The 10,405-nt window shown below is 34.5% G+C and overlaps 1 protein-coding gene across 1 annotated transcript; it reads right to left on the reverse strand.

Moving 5' to 3' along the window:
* Positions 1-7,911: 7,911 nt before the first annotated feature.
* On the reverse strand, positions 7,912-8,589 carry LOC136977730 (leucine-rich repeat-containing protein 56). Its single transcript, XM_067273280.1, has one exon. The coding sequence runs from the start codon at positions 8,587-8,589 to the stop codon at positions 7,912-7,914; it is 678 nt and encodes a 225-aa protein (XP_067129381.1).
* Positions 8,590-10,405: the final 1,816 nt, after the last annotated feature.

Here is a 10,405-nt window from a genome sequence, read left to right on the forward strand (position 1 = left end):
TAAGGTATTTTGCATATTATTAAGAAAACAATATTGCGAGAAGTTATTTTAATGATGCAAACAGTGTACTCTAAGAGATAAAGTGCATGTATTAAAACTTCAGTATTTCTCTCCATATTGTCTTAGTGATGAAAAACACACAACATTACACTGAACTCCATTACAGCCATGTGGATAATGGGAACCATCATATAAAAACATTGAAAAAAACTGAAACGTTAGAAATGTTTGTTCAAAAACTAGAAAACTTAAGTTTTTGCATATGAATTATTAATTTGTTTTACATATGTATTGTTTTCAAAATAGTTTGTGTTTAATCATAAGTTCAAACACTTTAAATTAAAAACTTTAATCACTCAGTACAATAATCACAAATGTAATCATCTGGAGAATCAAACTCACATTCTGAGTTCGAAGTTGGCTCACCAGCTGCTAGATGGAAGCATCTGTTGTGATTGAAATTTCTGAACTGTTTAGCCAAAAAACGGGTGGGTCTCATTATCCGCTGGCCCTTATTCCCCTCACTTTCTCCTACTTAAAATTTCGATTAAATTTACCTATGGTTGTCAAAATGGAGACACTTCGGCTGCCATCTTGTTTGCGGACGATATGCCCGCAAACGGCATAGCTGACATCGTAATTACCAACAATAAGTTATTATTAAAGGGAAGAAACAAAAAAATAATAATAATTTGATTGCACTTACCGTTGGCGCATATTATTGTTTCTTTCTTTTCCTTTTCTTCGAAGTTGAACTAAATTATGCGACGTACAAATTATCCGCTTGTTGTGTATTCTTACTTGGTTCTTTACCCTTGATTTCCGCACGCTTTTCCTTACTCTTTGGTTTTACGTGTCTTTGGTACGGCTTTAGGGACCGAAGGAACACTCTCTGGCTTTTTCCATGCCTGTTCGCGGCCAGCTCCTGAATAATCCTTGCTCAAATGTTGAAGGAACAACTCGAACCTTTCTTCCGGTTTTAAGTTTTCCCACCGGAGAAGCGTTTTGTATAAATGCATACAAATACGAATCGGACATATCTTCGGTATAATGCATCGGCAGGTTCTTTCTGTTCTTATAACAACGCCACAATCTTTCAATTTTTTGAGTATGGATGCCCGTAAATGGATATACAAAATTTTATGCATGTTTTACTGTCTCGTGTCTAATATCTACTCCTAAATTGTCGATATGGTTATAACCTTTCCATTCGTCTGTATAAACAATGATGTCTAAATTCAAAAATTTGCTAATAACCCAGTTAAGACTAGCTTCGGACCTATCGTTTACGTTACATACGAAACACGAATTATCTACTCGACAAATTTCACCGACGACCCATCTTGTTCTTTTTAATAACCTCTCTTTTTCGTTTTTCCTTTTACTAACTACGGTCTCGTTGATCTCGACTATTTTTCCGGGTCCGCCGATTTTCAATTTTGATAAATTGTAAAAGGATATCATCATTACGCGCCTTACAAAGTTTACCCAGTTGACCGCTATGCGATAACTCACGCCCAAGGCCAGGAACGTCGCGCTAAGCGTGTTCTCTATGCAAATCAGGTGGTACAAGAATGAAAAAAAATAGTCCTGGTTGCTAGAGTGCAAGGATACCAATTTCGAAATACGTTATAATGAAAAAACTTCGCAGACCTAATTTACATATTATCGAACGACTACACTCTATAACCCAAAACTCGTTGCTACTTACTTTTTTTTAAAAACTCTTTCTGTCATGTGAGCACTAAGAGGACCTCCATTAGCAAGGCCCACAATAGGACAGCCGGGTGGTGTGGGATGGGGCCCGACATATCCGGACAAAGCACACTCGAAAAATTTTTGGGGATTTATCGACCCTTCTTACTGAAAGCAACACCTACACGAAAATTCATACGACACATGCCGTGGAGATTTCGGAAGTGCCGTCATTGGCGCTAACTACATTTACCAAATTTAATATACCTTGTAGAATAAAAAGGGGGAAAAACAGACATTCCAAAAATGATCGGATGTTGTATAGATTACTCCCTATGGAATTTCGGGACTTTGAGTATATATCCGAACTCGGGACCGAGACGAGTTCAACGATACCCTACTTTTGGACTGGAAACGAAAAATAAGAAAGTTATCATATTTACGATTTCCTGCCTTTCACAATGCATTCTACGCCATTTTAGAGTTAGTTTTCCGCTAGGTGGCGCTGCTTGTATTTCAGTATACGTTTCCTTTTTTTCTTTTGTTCAAGAACTACTGTGAATCAATAGCGAGGTTGAGGCCGAAGTTTTAAACGCAAAAAAGTGTACGTCAGACGTTCAGCGCCGCTTTCTTGTAAGCCTAGAAGTTTGGCAATGGCCTTTGGAATGTCGAGCATGATTCCACTGACTTTCCAAACACCGTTGTCAAACTCCTAGGCTTACAGGAAAGAGGCGCTGAACTTCCGACGTACACGTTTTCGCGTTTAAAACTTCGGCCTCAGCCTCACTAATAACTAGTGACGTTAAATACCGGGCAGAATCCGTGGAGAGCACGAACAGCCGAACGCCACCTAGTGGGAAAATTCTAAAATGGCGTAGAATGCATTGTGAAAGGCAAGAAATCGTAAATATGATAACTTTTTTATTTTTTGTCTCCAGTCCGAAACTAGGGTACCGTTGAACTCGTCTCGGTCCCCTGAGTTCAGATATACACTCACGGTCCCGAAATTCCACAGGGAGTAATCTATATAACAGCCAAGTTATCTAGAAAAAGTTTTATAAACAAAATAAAAATTATTAGTTGTTACTGGTTTTTGCAAATCTCTACACTTTGAGACCTCGTAATCCAAAAACGTCAAAACAACAGCAAAAAATTCCGTGCATGCTGTTAAATTTTAGTGGTTAGAGGTTGAGGGCAAGAGGAGATAAAGAGGCGTCATAATAGTAGAAAAGATAGGATTTAATGAAGATTTTATTCGTTATTAACATTCACAATTGTTTATAGAACTCATTCCTACTCTCGAAATTATGCCTTTTGCCATTTTAATTAAAAAATTTATAAAATTTTTATAACAAAATCCTATAACAGATGGCGCCACAATTTTATTTATTTATTTTGACTAATAATATAAGAGTTTTTTAAAAATAAAATCTCACAAAAGCCGGGAAAGTTATACAACTGGTTGCTAGCATTTTTTGATTAAGTAATTGAATTAATGGATAAATACTATAAATATACGTCCTAAGTTCATGAAATGAAAATTTTAAATCTATTATTTTTGTTAACCGTGTAAATGATTGCCATTGGTCAATATATTCTTTTTCGTTATACTATTGGCTAATTTCAATTAGATCACTTTTCTTCAAAACAGCAGGGTTTTGAAATAGAGTTTAAATTATCGAGAGTAATCGAAAAAATAAACTGTAAAAACTGTCTAAAATAAATAGTAATTTATACGTTTATTTAAAATTTCAGGTCAAAACAATTTAAAATTACGGTATTCCTGGTCACAACAAATACAAAATATTTTTCTTATATAATTAAAAAATTTCTCATACTTATACTATTAGGTATTAAAAATGCTCAGGGCCTGATCAGGTCCTCTTTACTCGTGGGCCCATAATTTAAGTATTATATTAACCGATGCAAACCGAAAGTCACGTTATTTCAATTCAAATCTCCCCTGAAAGCAGTTAATAGATGAACGGCACGACTCTGTTGTTAAAGGAAAAGTATGATGTAAAGGGACAAGTCACTACTAATGGGCATGCACGGTTTAAATCTCATCATTTGCAGCGCTAGTTCAACTTGGTGTATACTTAACTTCCGGTAGTAAATCAACAGTGGAAACTGAACGGGAAGTTTTAATCTACTTATAAAAACATGGACTTAAAGAATGTAATAGTTGCTGAATTACGAAAGAAATTAAACGAATTAGGGGACAAGAGAACAGAGACAAAGAAACAACTTTTAGAAAGCTTAAAATAATAAGTATAAATTGACACTTTTACAGTTGATGGCTTTCCTTTTCGATCTTGTAACAGAATTATGAGGACAACAATTTAACTTTAATTAATCAACTTCAATTTGTAATATACTTTCGAAATTTTAGGTACATAATAATAAATATAAAACAATGTTAAAAATTATTGTCGTTAATGTTTGGTGATAATTAAAATAATCTTAAACTGTTTTTGAAATTAACTGTATTTTTGGCCCACCAGTGGCCAAGCGGTTCTGTTTCCTGAACATTGAGGGTTCGCGCTTCGCCAGGAGGGAATAGCCAGATGAAATTTTACGGGTTTTCTCCACGTCTGTAATGCCTGGATAGGGGCCAGTTACCCTTAAAAAAGACCTCCTTTAAGGCATTCCCCTAGGCATATCGTCCAAGTGTTGCGTTATCATAAATTAATAAACAAACAAACTGCATTTTTAAATGTAACATAATTATAAGGACATCATATTTTTGGCAAAATTCATATCATTTATAATATTTAGTTGGACTTCCTTTTATTTGAATAACATGAAACATTCTATCAGACATAGTTTTACTCAATTTTTACAATTATTTCTCTTCAATATTTTCTCTCAAGCATCCATAATTGGTAATTTTAATTGGTTTACTTGATGATAATGCTTGTTTTGACCATAAACTATTTTTGTTATTATGTTCCATAAATTTTCTGTTTGACTTCTAAAGGCCAGTCTAATACATTTTTTAAATGTTTTCATTAATAAACCGGATCTTAGTTGATTTTAGTATCAGTTTTCCCATTGAATCCAAAAACATCTCAAACCATTACACTGCCACTTCCTAACTGACTTTTCATTAACTTTGGTTTTTCTTTCCACATCATGCCAATAAGGCCGCGACTCCACTAGCCGTAAAAGGGCCGTAAAACCCCTCACCGTAAAAGCTTTTAATCACGTGACCATGATATTTTACGCCTGAGCAGGTCGTAAAATATCATGATCACGTGATTAAAAGCTTTTACGGTGAGGGGTTTTACGGCCCTTTTACGGCTAGTGGAGTCGCGGCCTAATATCCATAACCATCTGGTACGTCTAAATTCTACTTTTTTCATCCGAAAACACAATTTTTTCACACTCCTTGGTCCAGCTCGTGACGGATTTAGCCTATTGAAGTCTTTGTTGCTTGTGTGAGACCTCGGAAATCGTTCGTATTTAAAAATAAAAGTATATTTTAATAAATTATAAAACAACGAGGGAACAAATAATATAAGTGTCGAGTATCGTCATCATCGTATAGACATCGTCGCTCATATACGCTGATCGTCGCTCAATAAAATATAGAAAAGGAGATGAATCATAGAACCAAAGAAATAAAAAAAAGGAAATTATGAGCTAAAATATGAGCGCAGGTGTTTTAGTCATCGGTAAATCGCGATCAGAGTCGAACGGATGGTGTCGGATAAACCATCCCGGGCAAACCTTTCCTGAGACCCGAACTGGTCTCGAATTCCACCTGGAAACAGGTGAGAGACCATTAGAAAAGCGAGAAAAGGGAGATCCGACTAATAGGAAAACGAATCAAAAATGAAAATCTTATAAAAACTCCATAGTTCAAAGACAGGAGTGCGTTTCTCCTCATTCACAACCTTCTCTCCGTGCCATCACCAAGAGGTGTCCAGCTTACTGTTATTCTGTGCGCAACTTCAATACTCCGGACTCTAACTCGCCGCTGCCACGGGACTTCCCCATCATGATCCAAGAGACTTCCAGGAACAACTCCACCGACAGAACATTGAAAATCCTGGACTTTATCAAATATACATATGTTATGGACAAAGTGATTAATCGGGCATTATGAATAATGACCAAAAAGGGCGCGCAGTGTGATAAATATTGACTCATTTATCAAATTGACCGGTCATTATGAATATTGCTACCACCTAGTCGGGCAAAGTGATAATAATAAGTTGAGGAGTGATCATCCGACATACGCTAGCCAATCGGTGCTCAGTCGCGTGTGTGTATCGTGTTTAGTACCAAATTTTAAATTTGATTTAAAAAAACTCCACTTATTTCATTTATAAATATTTATTTTTTGTGAATTATTTCAAAGTACTATTAACTGATATTCTTCCGGTAAGTTAGAAGTAACTTCCATTTTTGACTCTCACTTTTTCTATCATTAACAAATACGCTGATTTTGTAAAAATTTAATTGCTTTCACTTTTTTCTGCTATTAACTCGTTTAATCAGTTGTTCGTGTCACTTAATGATTCCTCCATGATCGTTACTTTTGTCAAAGAAAAAAGATTAACTACTGGTCACATAAATTTAAAATTCGGTACTAAATGCAATACGCATGCGCGACTAAGATGTAAGTTCTGATTGGCTAGCGTATGTCGAATGATCACTCCTCGACGTATTATTATCACTTTGCCCGACTAAGTGATAGCAGTATTTATAATGACCGGTCAATTTGATAAATTATTGAAATTTATTACAATGCCCGATTTTGTTGGTCATTATTCATAATGCCCGTATTAATCACTTTGTCCATAACACACATATATATATATATATATATATATATGTTATGGACAAACATATATATATATATAAGTAAGCATAAACTTCGAATGAAAAATAAACGATTTCTTTGTGAAACACTTAAAATTTCTGCCTCCACCTTCGACATCCACGCGAGGGCTCTTGGACATCCTGACGAGGGAGTAAAATTACCCCCTCTAATCGGCGTGCTTACACTGTTGAACAGGTTTCAAATTAGGTATCACTTTCATTTTTCAGTATTTTATGTTATTATTCTCACGAACACATCATGTCGTCTGATGGGACACAGACTGCTAAATTAGCAGCTACCTATCTAATAGATAGCTATTAATTTCCTTGTTGTTTTGCAAGGGAGAAAACCTTTTGTTTATCTCTGTCAGTTAATTTTTTCTTACGTCCACTTCTCTCCATTTTCCATACTTTTCTTGATTTGGCTATAGCTCTATACATTGGCCACAGCAGTTTTAGAATGATTAATTAATATAGCTATTTCTCTGAAACTTTCCAGCACCTCGTAATTCATACTTATTTCGAACTTTAGCCTCTGAAAGTTCACTATTTCTTGGTATTGTGTTATTACTGTTTAAAACGTAAACTGATAAGATTTCAAATGTTTAAAATGATTGACTGTTATAATACCACGTGTGATGTAATAACCTTCCATTCCATTGTTCATTAGGCTAATATTTACATTTGTAGTATTATTACTCTAAACTAATCAAAATTAACTGTCCTTATAATTTTGCCTGCTACAGATTCGAGCGTATCCACTGATTTTATTTCTAGGTTTTATCTTTACTTCCATATTTTTTCTTATTGAATCATCCGGAAATTTATAAAATTTCTAATCTGAATGTTTTTTTATCATTGACACTGAGGCAAACAACAATTAAACTGGCATTTCAAAAATAACTAAATAACTAAAAAAAGCAATTTTTAAACAGTGCATATCTAATCCGAGATTCGAAATATCCCAGTGGTCTGTCCTATATATATTTGGTCCCGTCCTCATCCCGGTTTCTCCCATTATGGGCCTGGACGAACCCGCGATGGGTATGATTAAAATGCTGTCTTAGTGCCCACAAAGCGAAAGTCAAAAATAAAAATAAAAAAAAAACTTTTATTTAAAGTTTTATTCGTTAAATTTATATATATTAAATATGAAATAAGAATAGCCAGTTTTTGAAATGCAAGAATATAATCTTTACTAATTAGCGTATTATAGACGTTTATAAAACGAATGAAATAAAACTAATTATTTGATTAAAATTATTTTAAATAAAAACATTTTTTAAATTATAGTACTACAATATTTAAAACTTTGAATTACTGAAGTTAACATAACTGAATATTTATATTTTTCCTTTATTACAGAAATTTGTATCATTGCTGTTCTTAAATATTTTCGATATTACTTTTAATATTAGATGTCTGGGAAAGCAGCAAACTACTTAAAGATAACTTTTCAATGTATTGTAGTTTTGGTAACAACTGTCGTGCGATCGATTTGTGAATCTCGTCGTCTTCTCTTAAAGACTGCAAAATTTTACAGATTGGGTTATCCAACAGATTAAGAGACTTCAAATTATTGCATAAAGTTAAGCATTCGATGTCTTCTATTTTACTTATTGCATTATTCTGAAGATCTAAAGATTGCAATTCATCCAGAAATATGCAATTAAATATATCTGTGATATTATTATCAGTCGCTTGTATTGTTTTTAAGTTGCAAAGATTTTCTATACCGTCCAGATCATTTAGGCCGCAATCATTTATTATCAGGATTTCTAAAGCTTTAAGATCCGTTCCTAATTTTCTTAGAGTGTCTAATTTACTTCCAGTGAGATTGAGAATTTTCAAAAATGGTAACCATCGACTCCCACGTCTTACTATGCTATCTTCCGAATTAATCCGAATCCTCAAACTTTCAATTTCTTCCAATGATTCCTTCTTAGTGATCTGTTTCAATTTGGCTTTAATGTTTTCTTCATCGTCCTCTTGTAAAATCCTCATTAATTCTCTATAAGGTTTCTCAAAATTTAAAAAATCCTCTTTTTCTACAAAAATAGACATTGCTTTAATGAGAAACTTTGCAATTTCTTTGCGATTCTTAAAATTATTCGAACGAATCTCGAAAATGACGTATTTCAAATTTAAATATTCAATCTAATAAATGCCATTTATTTTAAATTAATACTAAAATTACAAAATTTAATAATAAAATTATAAATCCTTAAAAAGTACATTTTTTAACGTAATAAATTGTAAAATAACTTTACTAAATTATTAAATGAATTTCATTATTGCACCATCTTAAAATTGCAGTTACTTTTATGAATTGACATAACGGCCATCTAGATCCTACGGCCGAGAGAATTTTCATGAATCTTGTAGTACAATAGAAAAATGCTGATCAGTCAATTTATGTAGCAGGAAATTAAATGAAAAAATACAACACATTCTTACTCACGCTCTTTCTGTTTTTAAAACGCTGGAATGCACTTGTAAATGCAAGACAGCGCTCATTCTCGTTTGACTGCGTGGTGTGAGGAAAGTTGAACATTTTAAAAGTTTCGAATGGCGTGTCCTCGAGTTTAATCATTTCTAATCGAGTCATCCATCTTACGAGTTCAAACAAAGAATCGTGTTCGGACTATTGTTATTGCTGAATATATGTAGTAGTTAATACACAATAGTAAAACAAAACGCCGTACTTGGGTGAAAGAATGCAAATGCCACTATAGCTATTTGTCGATCTCGTTTTTCATGTTTTTGTTTGTGTACTCCTGACGATTGACATGCCATAACTAAGGATATTCTTTATGCAAATTTATAAAATCAGTTACAGATTCTGACGTCCAGTAAATAGAATCTGCCATAGTCTCTTCCTGCAATTAGATGCGTAAGTGTAAATGCGAAGTTGAAAATTTTCGACTTCGTATTCCGTCGTCTTTGACGACAAAAGTGACGTCATTTTTGCCGTTCCGTCGACGGTTTCCGTCGTCCGTGCCGCATGTGAGTACCAGGCTTAAATGTAAGGACGATTGAACCGATAAGATCAGCCGATATGATTGACTGCACGCCAGATTTACCTTCACTTGGATGCTTTTGCGCCACGCATGATTATGCTTCATTACAGTGCTCACCTTATCTTAATGTGCTTTGCTAGTCATCTTTACTATCAACAAAGCGGTAACACTGATGTTGCACTTCGAGAATTCTGGCGGTTAAAGATGACACGTGACAATAACAAATTTAAGAAAAATGATTATACGATTTGAAAATACGGATTTTTAGCAGTGACGACATGACCAGCGCTAACGTATTATTCCTCAACATGTTAAAGTTTCAGCTACTGTTGTGGAACAAGATATAACTAATGTACAAGATTCCAGCAATGCTCCAAGCAACCGAATATGTCATGTATATATGTCAACTATGTTGCATCAAATGTTGATGCAACATAGTTGCAACAACTTTTCCTCCTAGAAGATTTCTCATACTTACGCATCGCTTCGTGGCGAAGAGAAAATCCGAATGCAGTTTGCTCTGACATTCGGATAGAAATGGAAGATGCTTCACGGCCTTGGAAAATCTTGTGGAGTGACGAAGTACATTTTTATTTGAACATCAGTTTAACATATACAGCTGTCATATTTGGGCTGTGAATAACACCTTTATGCTCACCGAAAGTCATTGCATTGTGGCTTCACTGCACTTTCTTGAAGAAAATCGCCCATCAGAACTAGTGACTTGATCAGTCATTGATATTAGGTATCGAGACGTACTGCTCAACTTCGCTGTCAACAACTTCAAGAAGGATGATATATCGAGTTCTCGACTCTATTGTTTTCATATAGGGTGGAGAACCGCTGGTACAGCGAGGGTT

Source organism: Centruroides vittatus, unplaced genomic scaffold (genome assembly GCF_030686945.1).
Source record: "Centruroides vittatus isolate TY-2023 unplaced genomic scaffold, ASM3068694v2 contig_474, whole genome shotgun sequence".
NCBI classification, from domain to species: domain Eukaryota; kingdom Metazoa; phylum Arthropoda; class Arachnida; order Scorpiones; family Buthidae; genus Centruroides; species Centruroides vittatus.